The sequence below is a fragment of the Ambystoma mexicanum genome, chromosome 2p (assembly GCF_040938575.1).
Source record: "Ambystoma mexicanum isolate Mex_15411 chromosome 2p, UKY_AmexF1_1, whole genome shotgun sequence".
Taxonomy (NCBI): Eukaryota; Metazoa; Chordata; class Amphibia; order Caudata; family Ambystomatidae; genus Ambystoma; species Ambystoma mexicanum.
In genome coordinates this window covers 482542825-482570275 of record NC_090923.1, presented here as the reverse complement: position 1 = coordinate 482570275, position 27451 = coordinate 482542825, and the positions used below count along the sequence as shown (strand labels likewise).

Below are 27451 nucleotides of genomic sequence, written 5' to 3'. Positions count from 1 at the left end.
ACCCCAAAAATCCAGGAAAGCTGCTGGGGGACTCACTAGGTTTGGGAAATTAGCCTTATGAGAGAATTCTCCCTAACACGAACTATGATCATTTCCTTGATCTCTATGGGTATGTTAGGGGATATAAAATAAACGCAGAGGAAGATAATGAAGGGATAAATACCTATCTAGATAATTCAGCTCACCTGGGGAATACATGTGGTATCAACACATAAACAAAGGTGGGGAAAAGAGCATCTGATCAGAGTTGCTATGTCTGCTCTCTCATCCCCTATGCCTTGAATACAGTGAGGACTTTCATTTCGAAGGAGGTATCAGCATAAGATGCGAAATGTCTCACCCATCTTGTAGCATGTACTACTCGAGGATACTTCCAAGGATGTTGGGCAACCTTGAGATGGAGATCAAGATGGTTGTTTCCATACCAGGATGACTATATCAAGACCATACAAATGGAGAAGGATCCTGGATGGACAGACACAATGCTTATGTATCCTGCTGCAGGACAGGATGAAGTGTTCATTGAAGAAATGAAGAGAATGAACTGTTCTGATGTGACGGAAATAGCAGGATTGCCTGTATGTTGGGAATGATCCCAACTGTTGATCTATGGGTGAGTGCATACCAAGGGATGGGAAGATGGAATGATGTCCTGTGCATTACATCTGCTGAAAACAGAATACGTACAAGAAGTACAGTGAGTGACTGATGGATGCTTAAAGTCATGGGCCAAGCACTCCAAGTTACTGACATGGGTAAAAGATGAACCAGGCCCAGTAGTTGTAATCCCCTTGGTTAATGCAACAATATGATTCCAAATGCACGGAAAGAAACACGTGGGACATAACACAGGATGCAAAACCACAATTGATGTTCCTGGAATGAGAAAAGGGACAGCTGTCCTTATGGATCAATATTGGGCTTGTAGATCTAGAGCCTATATGAAGTTGCACAGGAATTGGGGTGGATTGTGTTCCATGATGATCATCCATGTTCCAGCATTAGTGATCCCCCAGAGCGATCTAAACATTGACAAATTCCCAAAAGTAGATGACCATTTCAGAAAAAGAAGATCACTAGAACTCCAGCGGACGAAAAGAGAAAATTATATCTCAGCCAAATCAATAACAGCATATGAAACCATTCCTCATGAGCACAGGTTGTTCATAAGACTGCTATGATAATGACAGCTATATTTATGCATGGAATTCAAACAGTGGCAAACGCCAAATGGTTGCAAATCAGCAGATGTGAGCTGACAATCAACGCTACCGAAAGGGATTCAACCCCATTAAAGAAGAGCTGAGGGCCATACCATTGATGACTCTCCCAAAATGATATGTCCTTGATATGATCACAGCGATTGAAGGAGTTTGCGCCAAAATCGGGCCATTATTTTGCCCATTTATACCTTCTCACGATGGCCAGAATAGAACCTTGGCAGAGGCCATATCGATGTTGACAGACCTGCATACCAAGATGGAAGAAGAGACAGATGACATTGAATTGAAGATGACAGTTGTTTTACCTCCTTGTTTTCATGGATTCCTCATTGGTTGTCGAATCTATTCAAGTTTCTTGGAGTAATACTGGTGCTAGCAATGTTTGGATTCTGTATAGTCAGGATGGTGATTGCCCAATGCAAGAAAACAGCAAAAAAAGGAATGAAGGAATGAAGATCATGATTGATGCCAATGATGAACCAAACACCAAGGAGCTGACTGATGACCTTGTCAGAAAATACATAAAAGCTAGCATCGTAGCACCTGAGGGAATAAAGTTTCTGTATCGAAAGAAGTCAGTGGGACGATGGGTCTATTGTACCCCAAATGGACAATGTAACTACATGACCTGGAGTGTAGATGAACATGGCGAATCAGCAGGCACCTTGAAGGGGGGATAAAAATATGGACACCTAAGACACACTTCTTCAAGCGAAAACACCAGGATGTACAAACACGTGAGGAGGAAGTTGAGGACTTGACCTGAGGGGGAAATAGAGGAGCAGAGGAATAACTCTGCAGGAGACCCTGTCCCCCTTCCTCCCATATGTTGGAGACATGAGACCGTGCTGTGTTTGACACCAGCCATTGTGCCAATACCACATGTGTTCAAAAGAAGATACCCGTTGAGACAACCCTACCCAATGTATCCTCAAAGTGATGACAACCTAAGGGAGGAACTCCCTGAAAGAATATGACACAGAGCAAAGCAAAGAAGCTGGTGATGTCATAAAAAGTAAGCACAACGTCCCGAAATACTGACTGAAGACAATGTATAGATCCTAAAGAAACTAATGACAAAGTAAAGAATCAAGTGAACTTTTAAATACAAAAAAGATTTCATGTGCACAAAGTGCTGCAGAAAATCAACCATTCAGTAAATGTACAGATGCTGAAAAGCAAGGTAGACTAAGACACAGGTACGTCCTGCCTAACCTTTTAAAGTTTTACTTTCCTTTAATGCAAACTGTGTTGTGTGGGTGTGTGACTGGGCACTGTTTAATTCTATAGGCATTTTCTTTCCTTGTGAACGCTGTGTTGGGCGTTTAGGAAGTTGCCTGGCTTCCGCATTTTCATTGTGCAGACATGCTTACCGGTCTGTCTGTTGTTTCCATCTCTCAGCGTGCGGGGGACAACATTGGAACCTCATGTGCATTGGTATTAAAGAACATGGGACGAAGCTCAGCGGATGAGCGCAGCGGGCGAGGGCTGAGCACACCAACGTTGCACCAAAGTCAAGCCCGTCTCTGCTCGTCCGTGCGCGCTCCGTGCCATAGGCCCCTATGTTGGCCAATAAACTGCTATCAGTTGGTCAAGATAGGAACTATTGGCACTAGCACCGCTGGTTCACCTCTACCCATCTTAACAGATCCTGTAACTTCTGCCAAAATGTATTCTAGTCAGTCTGTCACTGGCCTATTTATTAATGCCTGTTCTTTGATGAAACATACCGCTGCCTGTGCGGATCTACTAGCAGAATTAGCTCCTGATATTCTGTGCTCCACAGAGACATGGCTGAACGAGGCCTCTGGTCCAGCTGGTACAGCTCCTTTCCGACTCCCATAAAATATTTTGTGTTTATCGACCGCAAGGCCAATTTGGGGGTAGAATAGCTCTAATTGTTAAATCCTGCCTTGAAACTACCCCAACTCCTTTGATCCACTCCATTAAAATAAAGGCTATTTTTGTCAAAATTACCATCTCTCCTCATCTCAGCTGGCATAATTTGGTGGTTTACCGTCCTCCTTTAAGTGATTGGTCCTTTCTGTGATTTATTATTTGATTTTATCTCTGATTTAGAACTCTGATAACCTCACCTGATTATTACAGGCGATTTTAATCTACATTTTAACTGCCCTGAGACGATAGCTAAAAAAAAAATGTTGAAGCTATGAACGACCTTGGCCTAGTACAATTGGTGTTAACTCCGACGCACGTAGCCGGTAATATACTGGATCTGGTCTTTGCCAGAGACTCTCTAGCTACTGTTTTCTCTCCCTTTCCTATTCTGTGGTCGGGCCATTTTGTTGTCCCCTTCTTAATCCAGGCCCAGGCCACTTTGACCCGAGCTGAAGTTAAATACCAACACTGCCGTAACTGGAAGAAAAAAAAACTAAATACTGAGATCATTTCCAGTAGTCAGACCCTGTGCCAAGCAGTTGATTCAATAAACTTTTCTACTCTAACTAAAGGTTTTAGTAGTGTAGCTGACACCTTGACCCTGCTTACCCTGCGGAAGCTAAGAAGTCACCCATGGCAGCCTTGGTTTTTGGAGGAGTTGAATTTGTATTTGTATTTTATTTATTTGTATAGTGCACCAGGCCCGAGGGCAACCAGGCGCATGTCTTATGGCAGGTACATACATGAATGGTACAGTACAGTTACAATCAGACAATCAATTTTTTATTAGGAGACAGCATTCATAACAAAGGCGGTAGAGTACACGGCAGTCAGATGGTGAGAGACGGCTGTAGGTCAGATGTAGCGGATAGCCAGAGCTTGGCTTTGTGTTTGAATAAGGTGGGGGAAGGCATGGATCTGATGATGAGTGGCAGTTGGATCCAGAGTTTGGCTGCAAGGACTAGGAAGCTGACACCTCCGGCTGTCTGAAGTTTGTACCTGGGGATTGTGAGGCATTGTGCTTGGGCATATCTGAGAGATTGTGCGGGTATGTGCTGTGCAAAACGAGAGTCTAGGTAAATAGGGGCCTGGTTGTTTACACATTTGTGCGTGAGGGTCAAGGATTTGAGTGATATTCTTTGGCCAACTAAGAGCCAGAGTAGACTCTTCCTGGTTTCAGTGATATGTGCAGATCTAGGGATGTTGAGGGCTGCTCTAATAGCATTGTTTTGAGTGTTTTGAAGACCGTACGAGCAAAAAAACGGTTGGCCAAGCAGAGGTGGAGGAAACCCTACTCTGCTGGCGCCAAACTGGCCTTCTCCTCGATATGTAGTATCTACCATCTGGCTATTCAATCAGCCAAAAGTACCTATTATACGTGTAAAATTGAGAATGCTATTAACCTGCCTCCGGAATTATTCTCTGTGGTTCGTTCTCTCTCCTCCCCCCTGGATTCCACTCCAATGGCTGAACCCTCCCAGGCTTTCTGTGACGATCTGGCTGCTTTCTTTATCGATAAGGTCAATGTAATATGTGACAAGATTTGTTCATCCTTGCCGCAGGCCTCGAATCGCACCTGGTTGACTTTTCCTACCTTCTCAGTTGAGGAGAGCGTGCAGTCAGCAAACTTAAATCGGCTTCCCCCTCTGATACTATTCCTCTGAGGATTTTGAAAGACATCTCTCCTCATATATCTACTTGGCTGACAGAGGCAGTTAACGACTCCTGCCGATCCATCTCGATTGCACTGGAGCTTAAGCAGGCAGTCGTTAATCCACTCCTGAAGAAGCCCTCATTAGATCCCACATCCCCGGCTAATTTCAGACCCATTTCCTTACTTCCATTCTGTATGAAACTGATGGAATCCCGTGTATCCCCTCTGCTCATGGCTTTCCTTGAGTCCTCCTCGTTTCTCAACTCCTTCTGATCTCTGTGTATGACGACCTTTGTTGATTGCTTAATGAGGGTGGTACAGACGCTCTTATTTTATTAGATCTATCGGCCGCGTTTGATACCTTAGACCACCAGGTGCTATTGAATTGTCTGGCTGCGGATGGGTTGTCCGGCCATGTTCTGACGTGGTTTGCCTCTTTCTTGGCTGACTGCAGTCAAATACTGACTCTTGCCTCCTTTTTTTCAGCAGCTATGATGCTGCTTTGCAGGGTCCCCCAGGGATCGGCGTTGTCCCCGGCCTTGTTCAACATCTATATTCAGCCTCTTGTCTTACTCATCCGCTCCTTTGACTTCAGGTGTTACTCCTTTGCTGATGATACCCAGATCATCGTCCGGCTGGATTCTTCCCAGCTGGACCTCGCATCTCAGCGTAGGAGTTGCCTGACGACCATGGATGAGTGCATGGGCAGCAATTGGCTGAAATTGAACGGGTACAAGACCGAGGTCCTGGTGGTGCACCCCTCATGCGGCCCCCGGCGCACTGTTACTGTGCCCATTATGTCTTGGTCGCTGGCCTTTTGACCCAGTGAGCTGGGGATGTGCCCCCTCCGGTTTTGGAGGTAAAGAACTTGGGAGTTATTTTTTCGCATCACTGTCGATGAACGCCCAAGTTGGGGCTATTTGTAAGGCAGGTTTTGTTCAACTATGCGTCCTCCGTAGGGTGTTACCGCTTCTCCCGGCTTGACTCAGGCCCTTAGTCCCGGCCTCTTTAATATTAAGTTGACTAGACTATTGCAACTCTCTACTGCTGGCCCAACCTCTGTACTTGCTGCACCGCTTACAATTACTCCAGAACTATGCGGCACAGATCTGTACCGGCTCTCCCTGCGGTGGTCACATCTCTCCCGTTCTGAGATCACTTCACTGGCTGTTAATTCCTCAGCGGGTGCAGTTCAAATCATTGGTGATAGTACACTGGGCCTTCTATGGGTCAGGTGCAGAATACCTCCAGGAAAAGTTCTGTCCCTATGTGCCTTCCCATGATCTACGTTCGAAAGACTCTTGCCTCCTTATTGTCCTGCGTTACCGGTTTGAGCGGGTTGGAGGATGTTCCTTTTCGGTGGCCGCTGCCAAGCTTTTGAACTCTCTGCCCGCTCCACTGAGATCTACGGCAAATCACCTGTCTTTCCGTCGACTGGTGAAAAACATATTTGTTCTAAGTCTCCTTCCCTTCTATCATTTGATGGTTCTCCTTGCAAGTCTCTGACAGCGTCAAGATGCTTCAGTGAGCGTGTGCTCTACATTATATATTAACAGAACATAACATAACTAAGTCATCATAGAAGCTGGCTATACGTAGTGAATAGAACGCAGGTGAAGCCGTCATTATATAGAAGCTGGACATCAGTATCATGAATTTAGTAAGCCAGAACCCATGAAGAGGGAAGGGAAAACTGTGTCGCAGCAAGAATAAGCAGAATCTTGGAGCTGCATGGCGAGGCTGTCTGGCCTGGAGTCAAGACTGAAGAGGCCAAGGTCAGCTATAATTCTGGAAATGAGAAAACATGTGGAGGATGAATCATCCTTTGTTGAGGTGCAAAGAAAGAACACCAAGAGTGCCAAGTTTTATTCATTTGGAGCATTTAAAACCTGCAAAATATACCAAATCACAGTCTCCGGTCACGTGAGCCAAGGATGAAAATTGAGTTAAAACTTGGAGTCCCAGACACAATAGTGAGTGCCCTCACTCCCGTGCGTTCTCAAAGACAAGGTTACTTTGCAAGGCCAAGTACAAAGACAATTTTCACGGCAGAGGACATGGGCAATGGGAGATGCTGGGCTAATTGGGTGGGGAGGTAGTGTCATGCCCCAACTCCTTGCACCTGGGTCTGGGCTTATGTGCTGCTAATTGAACCGAATGTTCCAGACATGGCACAAGCGTACCAACCAATTATAGTAGTTCATATAACGAAGGACCTTATAGTTTGAGTTTGAAGACCAATGAGAAACTGTGTATCTAATGAGTCTGAAGATGACATGTTTTATAGGTAGGCATATGTTGTCCACCTGATAGTGGACAACCAATCACAATCCTAGCTCCTATAGAAAAGGATATTTAGATGTTCCCCTTAGCCAATCCCGACAGTTGATAGGTTTTTCAGTATTGCCACGTAGTATGACATCAACTCTGACATATTTTTGGTATATAAACTATGTTTTGTGTAAAGATCACTGAGAGACCGAGCGTACATCCATAGATGTTCATTGTAAACTCCCTGTTTTAGATAATTGTTAATAAAACAGTGCTTTGCCATCTGCCTGAGTTGGTTCGGTTAGATGGACTCCAAATTACATATGCACGTTCCTAAAGGGCCCTAAGCTCAGTCTCATGGCCTTCTGGGTCTTTTCGCCGTCCTTATATAATGGCTGCACTCAAAGCGATTGGTTCGCAGACAACTTTATGGGGCTATTTAGTATAGGGTCTTCTACCTGCCTCTTCAGGTTAACCCAAAATAATAGTTTTTATGCCAATGTAATGCATATAGTCGGTTACCGGTGCTAACGCTATGCACGACCTCTTCCTCTACAGTTTATATTCCATTCTGCACTGGCAGGTATATTACTTCTAACCAAGGTATTTGTTTCATACAGATGTATTTTACCATGGCATACCTTTAGTATATAACATAGGCATGGGCCACTTCATTGAGCATCAGCTTTTCATTACTTACATATTTCTCTAGGAGATGCAGCTACTCTAAACAACCCGAATCAGGGTTATTAATTAAGAATCGTTTTCAGGTATGCAGCATGTCGTGTCATGGGTAAGATGCTGGGCATCACACACTGCGCAGGTGGCTTGCGTAATACATCGTGTAGCTTGCAATAATTCGTTTTCAGTCACTAATGGTGTGATATGATATGGCATTTATAACGCGCCTGTACACAAGTGCTTCTACGTTTCCAGTACTTTTAGATCCCTCACAACAGAACTTCATTTGAGATAATGCATGAAGGTATCAGGCACTCACATGCATGTTTACGCATGCCGGAGGTTCAAGATTAGCTCAGCTGTCACCCAAAGTCCAGGATGTAACATTTGGGGGGATGCACTGAGTATTTATATTCAACGTTGTGTTCAGATGAATGCCAATGTAATTGACTTGATTACGTGAGGTATAAAGTGACTATTTCGTTCTTTTTATTTTTTCTTCGTCGTTTCAATGTCTTCTCTTCTACCCCCCATTAATTGGTATGTACTTGCTTTATGGATTGGGCTGCTACGTCATATTTATTGTATTTGCAACGGCTCCTGGTATTATGCTTTTCACTGTTTTCTGAACTCTTGTGCCCGGTGGCTGTGCCTGGTGTATTGTTACTATTTCATATGAATTTTCCTACTATTGGCTCAATTAATTTCTTTTATTTTTGTATTGTTTTATATTATGATACTGCTTTACAGCCTGGAAAAAGACCTGTGGTCGAAACACGTGTCGGCTGTCCTTTGTTGTGATTAAACACACGTGTTGTATGATAAATCAAACGTGTTATATTGTTAAAAATTAGATCCAGCACAGTGTGGTTGGGCACCTATTGAATTGTTATATTTGGGACTCTTGGGGCAAAGAGTTCACCTAGACGTGACCTCGCACAGCTGACAGCTTCCAGTCAGGGAGCATAGGAAAAATAACTCTTTCCAATTGTATTATTGTGGCTTTCCACTGACGAGTGCATTGGATCTTAGTCACTTGCCCCACTTCCTTTTCTGAGGTCTAAAAGAACCCTGCTGCGATAGGTCCACTGACTCCCATCCCCATAGTATGCTTTGCTCATACATTCTTACCTTCTGAAGATAGGTGGCAGCCTGCAGGATGCTTAAGTGTGCCCTTTAGTAGAGCATTACGTTGGCTGTGAACTTGAGCACTTGGTATCTGGAACATCTGCCACTTGAGCTGTACCTGAGCGAGTGGTTGGTTTTTGTGAAGGTGAAGGTGTCTGGACTGGAGGAGCTACCCTGTTCTTCAGCAGTAGATTCTGCTGCTTCTGGGGATGCCTGGTGCCATCACTGTGCACTGGTTTTGCCCTTAAATCTAACCACTGAAGTAGGGACAGGCATAGTGCTCTGGTTGTGCTTACAGAGGTCTAAGCACTAGGAAAGGAAAGGATAGTGGAGGACCAGCCTGATGGGTGGGACATATTTGGGGTAAGTTTCTGGCCACAGGCAGGACCGTCATTTCTAGAAAAGGGCCCCAAAACACTGGGCAGGGGGAGGGGGGTGGAGGGTGTCTCCATGTCTCTTTGGAAAATAAATGAAAATTGCCCTCATAAGAATAGAGTGGTATAGGTACAAATGGCTGAATTACCACCCCATTAGTGCCAGTTCTGCAGTATTATGAGTTTTGAAGGTGAGCTTGGGGATTTACCTCCAGTGTATAGTGTATAGATAGCAGTAACTCCTCCACATAATTAATGCTTACGGTAAATCTGAACAAATCCCAATTCATGTCTATGGACTGTAAAAAAGAGGATTAATACCTACTTGCCGCCACTCGTAATCCTGTTCCCCGGTTGGCAGTCTATCTTTGTTGGGCTTTGCACAGGATAATAAACATGCCCCTAAACAATATGCACACCCCCGAATCAAAACACAAGCTGAGGCTGAGGGTATGCCCAAATTCTGTAAGGAAGCATCAGTCTTCATTAACTAAAGGCTGTGCCACTCCTAATGTATATTTGCTGGCCAAAGCTAGACCTCTCCAAAAAGTGTTGAATTATCGCAGACGTGTTTCATCGCACTTTCAAATCTTTGTTGTGGGTCCATGGAAATGAAAGATGTCCAAGCTGTGGCTCACGTTGGCGTCCCCGAATGATAAAACCAGGCAATCGTCCATGAACGATATTCTTCATTATAATCAGTGCAGCAAAACACAGTTGCCTCCCCAAAGTTATTCTTCCAGGCTTTACCTATCTTGCACTAAAATCATTCTTCCTGTTCCTTAAAATATATTTTTTATATAATCAGATACTAGGTATATAAAACTGCATTATCTGAAACTGCATGTGCAAAAGAATTACTTGCAGTTTTGCTACTGCCCTTTTGCATTTGAAAACCTTGTACACAAACACCAATGTATGTTTGCTGTTAACATATGCAGGCAGCGATTTTCCAGTTATAAATATTTCAAAAAAGGCAGCAGGCTATCCTCTTCAAGAAAGAACACGGCATGATAACCTGTTTTGAGATGAGATTTTGCAGCACACGCTTTTTGCTCACTGTAGTTGTAAGCAGGAGGGGGGCCCAATGCTACTTTGAAACGGGCCAACACACACCTTTGCCAGACCTTGCAGATGTCTTTTGGTGGTTGGTGGGCAGTGGTTTGGTGGTTGGTGGGCAGTGGGGATATATTGCTGGTAAATTTGAAGAATGGCAGTGTGCTTGCTACCAGTTTTATTTCTGTGTACAGTGTTGCGATAGCGAGCGCCGGTGTGAGCCCATGAAGGCACCAAGGACCTCATTAAAAGTTTGACAGTGTTACCTCTGTCAATACCTTCCACTTTCCTCATTAGGGAAGAATTCAATAACTGGAGGTTCCTCTTAATTCAGAGTATTACAAATCCCTTTGCCTTTTCTCATGTTGAAGTCCAATTGGCCTCAATTGGGGATTGCATTTTATTGCATGTGGTAATTAGCACATGCGGTAATATTAATTACATGCAGTAATGGTTTTGTGCGATCGAAGGTTTTAGCAAGCTTCAATTTTGAAATCCGAAAATTGATGATGCAATACATGTTTTAGTAATTCTATTACCATCACTTTTTAACTGCACCACCAAACTCTTAATGAGAACCCAAGCCTGATGGTGATAGCTGAGGCGGGCACATTGTGTGAGCCGTATGCATAGTGAGTCTACACCTTACCCACAATGATGACATACTGGCTTGGGGCCATAAGATATTCAGAAGTGAAATAAAAATAAAAAAACTACTACTGGCAGCAGAGGGGCTACGATTTACATGGCACTGGCATCTATGACATCATAGCACGACACCCTCAAAGCTGCATGTTAATATTATGGATGCATTTCTGCTCGAGGATTCCAGGCAATAGAAACTTCTTTTCCTCATTATTTGCTATTTATCGCGAGAGTTACTTTGGGCCCAGTGAACTTCATGAAATAATGTACATGAACGAACTAGGCCGTTCTAATAGGGATGCATGACATGCTGGGGCCTCAAGGGCTGATAAACATGCATGTAAGACGCATATTGTTGCGAGTAGTGGGCATGGAGTTGCTGTGCTATCCAAGTTCCAGAGTCCATTATGAAAATGGAGGTGTCAGTGAATCAACATAGAAGTTGTTGAACAGAAGTGACGGTTTCCTTTTTTCTCTGTAAATGCAATTTCTCGTTATTCTACAGATTTGATTTAGTTTCTTTTTGCTTGGTCAAACTCTTATCCCTTGTCTTCTTTTGATGATCAGATGTAAATTAGCGCTACTGTGTGGGTTATTTGTATGCAATCGTTATTTAAGCGCGTACAATTTTAATACTAGCCATGCTTTTTTCTACTCAATTCCTTTACTTGTTTTTATGAGTATCTGCATGTAAACGCACAGTTCTTCAGTGGTTGTGTAGTATTTAATCACAAGGTAAGTGTAGATGCATGGCCTGTGTTTGAAAGCATGGTGTGCATATTGGGGTACAATCATTAGATTGGGACTGTGCTGTTGCTTATTTTTTATGATTTATTTAATTTTTGAAAGTGCATACCTAACTCGAGAGCAGGGGTGCGCTGTACAGAGTGTTGGGAGCCAGCATTGGGGCTGCCATCTTTGAAAAGTAACGCAGTACTGTGTGTTGATGTCTGTGCGTCTGTATGTGCGTCCATTGGAATTAGTCCTTGGTCAGGTGTTGTTGAAAAAAAACATGTTTTGAGAAATTGGACACTTGTCGGGGCATTCCAACCAACACTGGGATCGAGTCCCAGGGGTGAGTGCGTGACATGAGAAGGATTGTTTGCAGTGGCGGCTGTTGACTTTTTCAATCGGTGGGATGTAAAGATTTTCCAAAAATTATGGCAAATGACTGAATGAAACAATGGGGACCGACACATGCAACTGGAGATCAGGGGTTCCCCTGCAATATTTTTTTAAACAAAGGGTTAAAATTGTGTATTTTCCTTCATACGTTTTTGGGACAAATTGTGAGAAATCCATACAATTTGCAGCTGGTTCTGTAAGGGAAACACATGAATACATTCAGATGCCACTCAGTCACCCAGAGTATCCAGGAGGATTTAGCAATACATTTTAAAGCTGGCTGTTATGCCTGTGCACAAAAGACATCACTATTTCTCTTGGCCATCTTCTCAAAACGTTCCTCTTTGCTTCTGCTTTCTCCCCTCCTCTCCCCTGCTAAACTCCAGGCTGAAACTGCAATGGCCACCTGGCTACCCAGTGATCTCGGGGCCTGCACCCCTGCACTGCCTCCCTGACATCCCCTGCACTTGGGGACTGTTTTCTGTATCCTTACAGCCCCTCACCTGTACTTGACACCTGATGTCTGCACTTACCCTTGCACTGCCACCAGCTGGCTGCACAATTACTTATCGCTTATTTATTCTATTTATTTTACTGTCCCATGTACTGCACTGCCCCGTCCCACTGCTCTTTTCCCCTCCCCCTGCACTAGCGCGATCTCAATGTCACAGGGCCTAGTAAGATCGTTTTCTTTGTCTCCACTCTTTTTCCCCACCCTTGCCTTGTCCCACCTTTAAACACTTGTGTATAGGCGTGTTATACATGCCATATCATATTGCAAAACACATTTCTATGCTTCTTGATGCTGCAGTTGTTTTGCTCTATAGCATGTTTCTTGCTCCCTGACACGTTCTGTCCCATTGTAACTCTCACCACACCACTTAGGTAGGTAGAAATCATGTAAAGCACCAGGTAGCCTCAGACCCATGTTGCCCCCCAAACTGTCCCTTTAAACACTGCTATCTGATTCAACTTACAATGCCAAATGTGAACGAGGTCCCCACTCTGCAGTGTGCTCCCCTTTCAAAACTGGATAACTACAGATGTCTTAGGGAAGTGTGCCGGAGGCCCCCTACCCTGGGAGGGTCCCCACCTGCAAAAGAAGTGCAGATTTATAAGAAAACATACATTATAATTACAAGTCTTTTATAACACACTTAATACCAAACACCAGTTTCTAAGTGCAAGAATGGAATTCAAACCTGTGTTGCTATGCTTTGTCTTGCTTCCAAGAGACAAACAAATTGCCCCTGAGATACCCTCCCATCCCGTGTCACAATATTGGATGGAGAGCTGTTGAGGTTATGAGCCTCCTGACTCAATTCCGATCAATGAATTCTAATTGCATTCTGTGTTTTTGTGTTTACTAAAGCCCAAATTGCATAGAATGCATTTGTTGACCTTTCCTTGGCTAATTTACTGATCACGTGCAATAGCAGGAGTTGAAAGGAAAATATCTAACTTTGCCACGACAGTTAAGAAGAAAGCTCAGTGTGCCAAGCACTTGTTGCAGAGATCTGTGTTGCAAATACTGGAAGGCCGAGTTAGCTTTTCCTCTCCGAGGTTAATACAGTTAAGGATATAAACTATATAAACTTTGGTGAGGAGGGACATGAGGTGGATGGATTTATAAGAACATCTTTTAGGACAACAATGGTTGCGAAATCGAGCTCTGGCATGAAATCAAAGAAAGCAGACAACAGACACATGAAGTGATGAGTTGGGGTGAAAGGAAAGCAGTGCAGTGCATTATATACATCAGGGTGGGGGGCGTGGTTGATGCACACCAGCTGCAGTTTTTGTTGTGCTCCCTTGAAATCCTCAGTCTAGGTTTTTTTAATGAACCAATCACACATTTTTATTCACACCGTTTGTTTTCATCTGCACCCTAATTGTAATACCATTACCACAGACATAATTTTATTCAGGTTTCAACGGTTCATCAAACAAGCTGGAAATAACTAGACTGCAAAGTCCGACAAGTGCCGAACAAGGGGAGTCATTTTTGGGCAAAAGGTAAATCAATAAACGAGATAAAAGCCTTGATAAAAAATATTAATTAAATAGAAATACAATGTGTTTATAACGTAAATACAAATCAAACCTGCAAATAAAATAAGAAAAGTTAAAAGACGTTGATTCAAAGGCTACTCTTTAAAAAACCATATACTGGCCGTGTGCTGAAAAATGCACACTGCCGGTCATATTCCAGGCACTCATCTATATCCTTGCGCCCCTTAACACGTTTTTTCGAAATCTTCCTCTGACCTACCTGCACACCCAAATGGGATAACTTGAGGAATAGGTATCCAGTGATAATAACGAAAAGATAATAATGCATTTTTAACTAATCATTTTTACCGAAAAATTAACATGTGTGGGCAGGGGGTTGGAGTGGGGTTATAAACAAAGATAAACGGAGTGCATGCCCCCCCCCAAATTTAAACTAAGAAAATCAGGTATTTTTTCTGTAAAAATGTTTCGTTAGAAATGTTTTAATTATTTATTGATTCGTTAATATCACAGTGAACCGAGGAATATGCTTAAACCTTCCTTCCACCAACCAGTGAGCAGCACTCCCTCCCTCAAGGACCCGCCCAGATAAAGAATGACACTGGTCCCGAAAACATGGGGCGGGTGCTTTCTTGGAAACCATGGTATACCATGTGTGGCCAGGGACAATGGCAGGAAACCCAGCAGCCTGACTCAAATAAAAACACTAGAGATTCTAAGGCTGAAATAGAGGTAAAGTTCGTACCCAATATGCTTGTTCTGGAACCGTAGGTGGTGGGTAAGGAGGGACGAGTACATTTAGGAATACCCCAATCTGAGAGGTAAATGCATATTGGCCAGTCCCACCCTACTGAAGGCTGCTATGTCCCTTTGCGGGGTGCCACACGGGCACTTGCTAAAACCAAACTCTGCCCAGCGCGGTCACTCTCACTCCAACACTTAGGGATCTTTATCGGAAACAGGAGTTTTGGCCCCCTTATTAAGGATCGCCCTTTGCTGCACATCCCAGTGACCCCTAATCCTAGAGGCCTTGCTCCACCCCTTACAAACAAACCACAGCACTTGTGCATGCACAGAAGCCTTTCCCCCAGCCACCAACATTTCTTAAACTATGGTAATACCGAACAAGCTGGGGAGGGTAGATGGGGGAGCATAACCCCCCTGGTTGCCAGGTACATTTAAATGCAGCAAAATTGGGACTATTTAACGAACACCTCCCATGCAGAGAGTCTGGGACAGGATCCTAGAGAGGCACGACACGGGACATGGAAAAGGGCATTTAAATAGTAGAAATGAGTCAAGCACAAAACGTGGAGAGTCGAGGGCTGCCATCCCCACCAAATCGTAACATTTTATAAGTAACATGGTATAAGTAGGTGGCATTGGCCGAAGCTTGTAAGGCTTGCACTTTTGCAATTGGTAACTGCATGCAATTACAGTTCAGACCATTAGATTCACAAACACAGACATACACCCTACATGCATTGCACACCATTTCCTTTCTTATCTGGCAGATCAGGCCACTCCCTCCTGCTTCTTTGCCTCGACGATCCCGAAATGCGAGGAACCACAAAGCTTGGAATCACGTTTCAGAGCCCCAGGCATGCAGGCAGTGCGCATGTCAGGTGCTCTGAAACTTCAACTCTCTGATTTTTCCTATTTGGCGCAATGACAGGAGGCTGTGCAGGAGCACCCCTTCTCCCTGCAATGCTCTAGCCAACAAGACCAATGCTCCATCTCTGGCTTGGAGAGCTGTATGCCTTAGCCAGATATGGCCTGCACTAATTCTAGATATTACTGTGGGCAGAGAGCGCTCCTGTGAGCAGATCTCTTTCTAGCCTTCCCTGCTCCTCCATAATGGGCAGATGATGGGTAGGCCCCTGCCCATGCACCCATTATGGAGGAGCGGCCTTTGATTGTTTGCAGGTTCACTCTTTGTGGACGAGTTGCGAATCAAGCTGGTTCGTCATTTTGCTGCACAAGGAGCATACGCCACTAGATACGTGGAGCTTAGCCACCAAGTACGCTCGTGTGCTACTCGTGACTACTTTGTAGATGGTACATGCATTCTTGAACAGCCTGGAGAGGAAGCCAATGTATTTCACGTAGGACGGCAGTGTTTCAGTCAAATTTCCATGTACCCATAATAAGACGTGCTGCAGCGTGGTGGACTGCATTAAGGGGAACCAAGTGAGCAGCTGGGATCCCAGTCAGGAGAGCATTGAGGAGGCTGCTGTTCACATGAACAGGCCCAGCCACTCAGTTGCTCCTGCCACCACCAGTTTTTGCTTGATTCACTTTTGATGATGCTCTGGTGTGTCAAAGTGTGGTACTTCAGTGCATGAAAAATCACAGACGCATGTAATATATCAACTTTCCATGATAACATGAGGTTTGTACTGTGCGGTAATGGCAGTTCTGTTATAAAGCAATTGTAGAGTCTTTCTACCAGGCTGTAAGGTTAGCTCACGGGCAACGCGCTTTTCTTGAAAGCAAGACAACACAGAACAACACAGGTTTGAATCCCGGGTCCACACTTTGCATCCTCTTTGGTATTAAGCGTGTTATTAAAAAAAAATGTAAAGTTGTACTTTATGCAGAGGATATTTGAGATAAAATGTTTTCGTTCCCTCACACTTTGAACGATGGACGGTAGACAACCAAGGCAGCACCCAGGTCAAAGCTGATTGCGTTTTGGCAAACTGTTTTGTACACCGCGCACAAAACCATTCAGGCAAATGAAAACATAAAGTACAAAAACGATGGCTGCCATTGAAATATCAATTAAAGCTTGTGAGTTCCTTTTCTCTTTACATGAAGGCTGAGAGGCGGCGCAGCAAACATGGCCCAGGAATGACAGATAGGAGGAGAAACTAGTGCAACACTGGCCTGCTAATATTTGGACTCAAATCATAAGCATACAGTTGCAGGACCATATTCAAAACGATGGCTTCCTTCACAGTTTTCAGTCTGTTTTTTGCCCTCACCAAGGAACTGAGGCAGCCTTGATGGCTGTCTGGGATGGTAGACTTGTGTATGCGGTTGAGGGGTTCCTTTCTTTGCTTGTCATGCTGGACCTGTCTGTGGCCTTCGACACCCTCATTCATGAGATTCTTTTAAGCAACTTGGATACCTCAGTCGGGGTCTCTAACTCTACCCTTGCTTGGTTCTTCTATTTTCTTTCAGGAAGATCACAGTACTAAGTACTTTCCTATCAGACTTTCATGCGGTGTTTTGAGGGGTTCCCCAGGGATCACCTCTCTTGGCCTGCTGTTTACCATCTACATCCAACCTTGGCTGGATCTCTTTGCTTCATGTGGATACACAGGATACCTAGGTGTACATTATGATCTCTAGCCAGAGTGATGACTTCTTCCACTTTTTCAGCTGCTTAGATAAGATCAACCACCATATGTTTTTTAGCAGTTTACAAATGAATCCGACTAAGACAGAAGTCTCTTTTTTTAGTCCAAGACAACTGGTCAATGGTCCTGTCTGTATACCATCTCCTCCATTTCAATTGCGATTCTTACCTTCTTAACCATCAGAGCACTGCAAAAAAGCTCAGCCTCTGACAGCCCCACTATAAGAAACCTTTGCACGGTCAAAAGAAAAGCCGAAAGGAAATAGTAAAAGACTGACCTTGACAAGCATAAAATAGAGTGGGCAAATGCCCAGACCCAATATAGGCTGGCTCTCGTTGCTTCCAAAAAGGAGTTCTATAATAACAAAATCTCCAATGCGAAACATACTACTAAAGAACTCTTTAGCCTTTTGCACACCCTTGATAGAGGGTATGTTATTTCCACTGGTCCCATTTCCTCTCCTACGTTTTACAATAAACGTATGTCATTACTCGACCATAAGATACCCAAGATCAGGGCCAATATTTCTGCTAAATTATCTTCAAAGCAGTCATTTGAAGACCCTTCTAATCCTCTGAGCCCTCATCTTAGGTATCCATCTTTTTTTACGAGACAGGTCTGCCTCGGGGTAGATGGGACAGCATTCATCCCACTCCCACCCGATCTCACAGGAGTTGCTCAGGGAGCATGCATGTTCTCTCTCTTTTTCAATGTGTACACAAAACTCTTCCACGATCTTCTATTTAGTAATGAGCTCCAGTTTCAAAACTACACTGACGACACTCAGCTGCTGTTTATGCTATCGGGTGATATTGTGAGAGACACTAATCATATCAATAACATCTTCAACATCATTAGTTTATGGATGAGAGATAATTGGCTTTGTTTAAAGGACCCAAAGACTGACCTACTTTTATTGGCTGCTCCTAATTCCATCAAGAAATTCAGAAATTCTTATGACGTTATGTCCATAAATATGCATTCAATTCCTATACTGATAAAAGCTACATCCCTGGGCATTTACCTCAATACTGAGATGAATATGGTTGCCCAAGTCTCAGCCACAGTTAGCTCCAGCCATTATTATCTTTGTTCGTTCCGTCAAATGTGGCCATTCATCTCTGATCCCCATGCTCCTGTAACAGACATGGCTATTATAGGCACCAAACTAGATCATGGTAATGCCTGCTCTCTGGAGCACCGTCATATGAGATTGCAAGGCTACAAGTGATACAAAATGCTGCCGCCCGGATTGTGGCCAACATTCCTAGAAGTTCCCACATTACTCCAACACTGAAAAGTTTGCATTGGTTGCCAGTTGCTCAGAGAATAAAGTACAAAGCTTTGATTATCGTCCATAAATGCATATATGGCGATGCTCCACTTTACCCAAAGGCCTGATTCTGACTCCAGAAACCATCTTGCTCTCTCTGCTCCAGTTCACAACAACTCCTATTCTGTAAGTGCTACACGCGTAGCCTTGCTGGTGGTAGATCATTTCATATAATAGCCCCAGATTGGTGGTATATGCTTCCACCTTGCTTGCGCTCTGACTCTATTTTTGCTTCCTTCCAAAAACAGTTGAAAACACATTTTTTCAGAGATCACTTTACATAATTCTCAGGGTCTCACTTTGGTCTGATTCACTGATGCTATGACTCTACTGTTTTGTTATCTCCATATGAGTTTCTCTTTTTAAGTTTTGTCTGTCTCGTCCTTCTTCTGTGTTGAATGTTCTCTGATCCCTACTGGCTTAAGTTCTTTATATGTAAATTAATACAAATAAATAAATACAAATACATATACGACCTGCTCAGGGATGATTAAGAACCTGGGAGTGACTTGGCAGGCTGACATGGGCCTTAAATCCCATATAAAAGGTGCAGTGAAGTCTGCTTTCATTAAGTTGGGATAACGTTGCTGTATCCTTCCTTTTATCCCTACTATACTGACTATGCTACTGTATTGGGTTCTTTGGGCAATTTGAATTGGAATTATGTGAATGCCCATTCATTCCTGAGTATAATGCTGGCAATCTCTGAAGAATGTAGGGTCCATCTGATTTTCACACTCCCTAAATCTCATTCAGTGACCTCTGCTGGTCAATCTCTCCACTGACTTTCTATACACTAAAGAATGCATTTTAAGATACCATGCTGAGTTTATAAAAATATTCAAGCCAAACCCTCGATTTCTAGCCTGGAAAAACTTACTATGTCAACCCACCAGGATGCTTTGTTCACAAAATGACCTACTACTCACGATTCGTGAAGCTAGATGTAAGGCTCGGGAAGATAAGCATTTTCCAGCCCTATGTCCTTGTCTCCGGAATGTGCTCCAGGTCTTCCTCAGCAGACACACATCTAGACTGTCTTTCCATAGGTTCTTGAAGAAGCATCTTTTCTGCTTACTCTCTGAACCTTCATGGGTTTCTCTGCCCTTGCCCCGGCTATACACCATCTGTGCCTGGATACAGTTAAGTCTGTCTTTGTCTTGCATTAATACGTAAACAATAAAAATAATGTAATCCCGTCTGGTTTGGAAAGGGGTATTTAAAAACATTTCCCAGCTTAGGTACTTCCTAAATCCCCATGTATCCTGCTGATGGCAAAGGGCCTAGGTCTGGAGTCAGCTTTGCAGTAGACCCATGTGTGATGTGACAGGTTATAATGAAAACCTGCATGTTGCTGTTAAAGCGGCTACAGACGTGTAAGATTCCTAGATTACCAATTCATTTCCCATGCCCCATGCTCCCTTTTTCAAGACCATTCTCTCCTTTCTATGTGAGGTTCTCTCTATTGCCACCTTTTAACCTAGCTAGACAACTGAAGATTTTCCAAGAGGAGCCCAATAACTTCCTAAGAGGGGCACGTCTCCACAACAACACAGGAACGCACAAAGGTTTGCTGGTATGGCACAAAGACTGCTTGAGCACCAGCCTCAGGGCTGTATCCTCAGCAGGGTCGTTGCCTACCAAAAGCCACAAAACCTGGAAGTGTTTTCCGAATATTTCACTTATCCCTAATATTTATCTGGCTGTTCATGGCCCTTCGGAGCTGAGGGGCCATGTGGTATTGCTCTTTTGTCACTCTGGTGTTTACATTGTTGGCTTGCATCCTGATTGTTTTCCTCCCTACTCCTCAGTACTGTGTGATCCCATTATTCTGGCATTGAATACTATACAGAATATAACATAATTTACTTTCCATGGAGAGCTAGACATAATATTTTTAAATGTTTAATTCTGTCTAATCCACTCGTTTAACTTTTGTTACCAACAACATTCTCCTCTCATACACTCTGTTCTTGGATTAGGCTGCCTCCTGAGTTGGCTTGGTAGCCCCAGAATTATTATTCGAGAATGTAACTGTGGTATCATACAATACACAAGGCATGTATTTTAAGCCTGCATATTTACCAGGATTGCCTGAGCATGCTCCTTGCACACCCAACACTGCTTGATCTTTATCTTATAATACTCCAGATCTGTCTTGGAATCCCAGTGCATGTATTAGCTCAATGCATACTCAAAGCACACTCTCCCGGGTCACCTCTCTCTAGAAGATAGACCATATGTAATGGATGAACATACTTACATACTTGTGGAAGCATTTAGCCCTGCCGAACTCCCTAACTGTGTCACTGTGTGACCATATTCCTGTTTCCCCTCCCTCCGAGTTCACCTCTGCTTATCCTATTACTTCCCTGCAGACTAAGGTCTGGTAACCCTGAGCCGGGGCACATTATCCCAGGTATCTGTGCTTTGAAACTACTACAGGTGTGATTCAGCACAGCACAAAAGCTTAGGAACATATCATAATATATATATAACCTTTATTCAGTCTTACCTAACATTGAAATGTGCAACATTTTCCAGGTGTAGTTAGAATGTTTGTGCCCCATTGCTGTAAACCAGCTGATCAAAATGAACAGATATACTTACGAATGTCGGCAAAGTCTTTGGCGGTTATCTTCTTTATCTTGTTGAAGCGTGCATAGAGGTAGGTGGTCTCTTTGGGCAAGGGTGGTATAGCATCAATTTCTGTCTCTTCACAGTAAACTGATCCACTTAGACATACGCAAAGCAGACAGGTGGGTAAATCTGAAAACACAAGCATCAACTCTATTAAAGGCTACTGACAGTTTCAAATAAAGTGAAGTTAACCGTGAGTGTTTCGAGAAGGAGCTGTTCACTTTGAAACACACTCTCAAGTCAAAACCTATTGAAATAAAATGTTTTTTTTTTAGTTTGCGCCACTTAACATATAAGTTGGCACAGCTTTCGTTCTTTTAAAATCCTGCCTGAAACTTCTTGGCTCCAGTAAGCCACCCTGTAGGCATGTCTGTAAACACTTGTATTTGATTTGCAAACCTTTATTCTCTGTAATGTGTTTTGAATTCTGGCCTTTCTGTTTCATATCGCATGGCAGGGGTGTTGCATATTGTAAGATGCCAGTCTGACAAAGGAAGTATGGTTCTAAAACAAGAGAGTGAAGAGGAAGTGTCAAGTATCGCCCCCACTCCAGTTGCCCCCCCTCTTAGTGCCTGGTACGTTCACACCAAAATATATGACGTATGATGAACAGATAAACCAGCAGAGAGCAGCACATGGGATCTGCCCTGTACCTATCAGAATAACAACATCCATAAATATACCGACACCTAAGAAAACCTGGACAGTAAGATATCAATTGAAAAAGCCATATCTACATCCCAGAGAATATGACGGTTGTCAGAATGGAGTATCCGAAGAAGCCAAGAAGATAATGAAGGAAAACTAACAGTGACATCATAAGATATCGGACTGACGCACATATAGAAGATATAACAACCTAAGAATGCTGACAAGAGACAAGAATATACGAAGATACTATGGATAAGTGACATTGTGAGCCCAAAATGAAGAAACGTATGCCATGTACAAGATGAAGATATTTAGTTATTTTAAACGTGTACAGGTGCAAGTAACCGCAAGAAACAAAGAAATCGTGAAGCTTGCTTATGCTTAATAGTAAATAGATTGCGGCAAGCGCCAACGTTTTCAAGTACATACCTCAAGAAGCACTGTATGAATTAAGATAACTCCCCTACGCATATGAGCAGAATGAAACAAAGGTTACTAGAGGCCTCCAATGAAGTGTGTCGCAGCAAGAAAATCAAGAACCGAGACAGAATAAAACCCAGCTAAGGATAACCATGCCAAAAAGCCAAGGTCTTATCTGACTGGAAAAGGCAGACATTGGATACAATTAAGGAGAAGAGAACAGAAGATCCTGTTCAGAAAGGTCAAAATTAACAACAGATGTCAGAGGATTGGTACAATTAAACCAAATACATGAAAATACATGAAGAAAAGGCCGATTTCTCAGAGTCCAGCCACGTGACAAGGCAGGCTGGAAGAGTGAGACTTTCACACCTACGCATGGATCCCCCCAATGCCCACACTCCTTAAAAGTTCTCAGACCACAGAGCAGACTCAAGGCCAAAATACAAGGAAGGAATTGACACATGGCTACTGAAGCGATGATTGATTGTAACATAATTGGAAGGAAGCAGGGGTGCAGACGAACTTCTCTGGACCTGGATGTTCTTTCTGCATGCTGCTAGATGTAGATGGAAAGTATGAGTGGGGTTGATGCCAACCCAATCATAGTGGACCATGTAATCTAGGGTTCTATAGTGAGTAGGGCCAATGGGATGTCATACTTTTACTGACGTTCATGGTGGCCATTTTGAGGGAGGTCTTAGTTGCCCCACCTGACAGTGATTATCCAATCCCCTCTCCCCGTTAGCACATACAGATATAGTGCCTATGATAAGTTACCTTCCTATAGCCAATTAAGTTGCATGTTAGGTTTTTTAAGAGTTCCACGTAGAATGATGTCAGTAATGACAAACTTTTGCTATAAATACTGTGTTTTTTCTTAAAGTCAGAGAGCGAGAAGATCGATGTTCAATATACTCCCCATTTTTTTAACTTGTCATTAAGCAGACTCACTTTGCCAAACTATTGAGTTGCCTTAATTATTTGATGCACAAGTATGAATCTGCATCCCCATCTATCCCGAGGGTACTGCTACTCATCTTAAAGGGCTGTTTGGAAATCCTCCAGTCAGAGGGCTGGCTGGAGATCATCCAGTTCAAGAGCCTAGACTGCAGATAGGGAATAGTAAGAATCCTAATGGTGGCAATTGTTGAGAATTAGCCACCAGCTAATTAGCCAATCAGGAAGTTTGGAAGGCAGGTTATAACTCATGTAAATGCCAAGGTTTCAAGGATTCTCAGAATCCGGAGGCCTGCCGGGCAGGTAAGCCCTCATGTACGGTGCCTACTGTAATGAATCAGTGAGATTCCCCCAGAAAATATGGTCTGGGACCCTTTTATTTCGGCCACAGAAAGGCAGATGCTTTTCTTAGCCTGACCTTGGGGGTGGTGTTCTGTAGGAGGATCCCATGGGAGGAGAAAGGGCCAGGCGAATAAGAAGACTCTATGCAGTGAGACACAATCTAACGAGAACATCTCCTCAATACGAAAGTATGTAATGGCTTGTTGTTATAACAATTTTTTTGTTCCACAGCTTGAACATCTTAATGTGGGTAAAAACAATCATAAATTCCTAGGCATTGAGAGAAATAAAAACACTTCTCACACCCTGCAGACTTATAGAGCTAGAAGCTCCCCTAACTCCCAAAGGTACAGTGAAAGGAAGTCTGTGTGTCATAACAAGTCAAACTCCAAAGAACTTAACTCCTCTATACAATGCAGTCTTGTTATTGATCCTTATGATATTCCTTTAAAGAATATTATGGGGCATAGAAATGAGTATGAGACTGAAAATCTAGGTAGAAAAACTAACTTTGACATTAGGGACTTCAAGTCCCATAATTCCCAAAGTACTGGGATGAAGAAAAAGGCTAAAGAGGAACAAAACTGCAGGAGTGATCAGCTTGTTAATGGGAATTACCCCCACCTGAGGGAGACTGGGAGGCTTAAAAGGCCCCCTCAGGTGCAGGCCATTAGTGAACAGGGAGAGCAGTGTAAGCAGCAGAAGCAGGAACTGGAGGAGAAATGATGCTAGGACCACTGTCGAGCAGAGAACAGTAGCCCCCCTGAGAGATTTGTTGCTTCCAGAAGCATTAATTACGGAGATCGCTCAGCTGGAAGCATGACAGAGGGAAGCTTGCATTTTGATTACCTGTTTTACAGAGGCTGTACAGCGGGTAGCGAAAGTGTGGAGAGCTTGCTTCCCCATCAGGCTGTCTCGTGGCCGGTGAGCACCAGAGAGCTTCCGGAGCAAAGGAAGCTTTGTGTACAAGTTGTGTCGGTGGCGATTAACCAAAAGCAGCAGATTGCCAGGTTGTAAGGAGCTGCTGAAGTAGAGTACCTGTGAGCAGCGAAGGAATCGTGCGTGCACGCCTTTCCCGGTGAGTTTGCTAGCTGAAAGTGACACCGCAGCGCTCCCAGACCATGCACATGCTCAATACAGGGGGTTTCCGATAAGAAAACACCTGCATATGAAGGAAAGTAATACTGAAGAAAATTTTGAATACCGAACTATCAGGAATCAAAGGAAACATTATTTTGCAAATCCATGTGACTGTGTCTTTAAGCAGGTGAGTTTATTGAGGACCCAGCAACAAGAGGTGGCAATCGTTTTAAGACCTAATTCAGACAACCATTACCCAGGCCTAAAGAAAGTAAAAGCAGGGCAATTTAAAACAAACAGATATTGCATTGTCAAAGGCAGGAGGGGACTAATGAAAGTTCCAAAGGTTGTAAAGCTAATTGCTCATATTTAAAGAAGCATATAACAAAAGCTGGTATAAACCCACACCGTCAAAGCCAAGGAAGAAGCAGAATAAAATCACATCGTTGTCAGTGTTTGATTGCCTTATGACGTCATACCCAGAGTGTCTTGTTCTGCAGGAAGTGGAGGGGACACAAAGGAAAGAAAAGCCCACATAAAGTAAGATGGAGGAACACTTCTCCCAACTGACCAGTGTTCCCTGAGTGTCATAACTCTGCATTGTCTAACCTGCAACTTCAAAGGGTCTCTGTTGTACAACGCCCTAGTGTGAGGCAGTATTTTGTCATGCACCTAGTTCTTTGATGCTAAGCTCTCCTTTCTCTCTGGCTGGGAGATCCCAGTACTGGCATGAGCATGTTACCTTTCTTCCTAGAGAGTCACAAGAGGCAGGCATCCTGCCCTATTGTCTCATTGAATGCAAATAGGCAGGAGCCTGGATGCCACACAGCTTTCCAGAGCTGTCTCATCTCACAGGGCTGGCACTGGTATGCAATCAATCAGATGTGGCTTTCATATTTATGTGAACCTTCAGCCACCATACCCCAACTCAGTTATGGTTTATTTATATAGATTAAACTGCCACCACGATGGGGGTTCATCATATTAACATAGCTTTAGGACAGAGGTGCATATCTTAAATGCAGCCGATGTGCTGCAGTGACTTTCCTGTCACAGAAGCTGTCAGACTGGTCACCTGTGACTTTGAACCTGCTCTGGCGCACTGGAGAGCGGGTGCTGAAGATGAGTAGACTGATGCAGAGGGGCAGATGTTTCACTATGCTTTTGGCATGGATTTGGCAAGAGGAAGGTCTGGCTAGCAGACCAACATTGCTGAGAGTTTCTGCATCATTTTCTTATTAATTAACACCCTTGCCAAATGGCAATCCTTCACAAAAACTTATTTGGCAAAGACTGCACAGAGGAAGACATATGAAGGTCCAATGCCTATATTACTTACAGGTAATCCCCTTTACCCTGAGTCCTACCTTTCTTCCATCAGAAGGTAATGCTGCACATAGATATTTTGATTCCTTAAGAGTATTTGTAGCCTACACTTAGTTCTGCATTCTCATGAGGAGCAAAGGTTTGTTTTAATGCAAAAGGCATTTTAATCTGAGTTACATCTGATTTGCACCATATTCTGGTGCAAGATAAAGGAGTGAACTTCAGTCTGCCTTTTTTTCTCTGGAGCCACCTAGGCTGCACTATGTATTCTTTGCTACGAGAAACATGAGCCACCCTTCCCTAGCTAATACTTTGAAGTCAGACAGTACAGAATTAGCCAAAAGGCCATATTCTGATGATGAATTACGCTTGCTTGGCCACGACACGCTCTGTGCATTTTTACACTAGCCTAAAGGTATATTGGTTTGTTATTATATAAAAATGGGGAAAGGGAGGTGTGGTCACAAGCGTATGGTGTTGCCCCTGCACGTCCTAGGCGCTACTTCCACAGATGAGATCAGCATTTTATAGGGCACCTTAAACCCCTCCCTATAGAGCTTTTATAATGTGATGCTAACCAAGATGGTTAGATAGCAGCAGAGAGAGACAGTATTTTGCCAATTGAGCAGTACCACAGAAAGGAATGCTTATTGATGGTATACATTGAACAATTTGAAAAATGCCTTCAGTTTTGTCTGGAGCAGAGGGAATCTCCTTCCTAATTAAGGAGCTTTAGCATGTAAAATATTGATGTACCCAATAATACAACTAGTAGATCTCGTCATTATAGTTGGACCTTTGAGGTCTGGATAGATAGAGAAGTAACCTCTCCCAGAGTTCTTGGAGCTATATCCAAGAGCAGCCCGGCTTCAATCAACTGATCATTGACCCAGATAGCACTTCTGGTTGAATAATTGTTCTGGTCATATACTTAAATATTTATAGACTATAATTTCCCTTTTTATGTTTAGCAGGTGTGCTGTGTTTGCTTGCCAAGGAACTATATTATTCCTTGGTTTCAACACTAAGCAGCAATATTTGGCTATACTAAGTAGCACTATTTGGCCTACATGTGTTTCGTTTCACATAGCGGGTTCAAAATACTGTGGATAAATCACAATACAGATTTGATACAATTCTACTTTGACAATGACAAAACCAAGAATGAATGACAAACGAGAAGACAAAAAAAGAAAATACATACTGTAATAAAAAGAAACATTTGACTTTGTCATCCTTTGTTTGAATAGCACCATTTTATTAAT

General features: G+C 43.3%; 1 protein-coding gene across 1 annotated transcript in view; it reads right to left on the bottom strand.

The window, feature by feature from the left end:
• OGN (osteoglycin) overlaps nt 1–27451 on the bottom strand; it is a 232361-nt gene that overhangs the window by 137887 nt on the left and 67023 nt on the right. The window contains exon 4 of the mRNA XM_069643872.1: nt 21378–21536. Coding sequence (XP_069499973.1) covers nt 21378–21536 — 159 coding nt within the window. The remainder of the gene's footprint in view (nt 1–21377; nt 21537–27451) is intronic.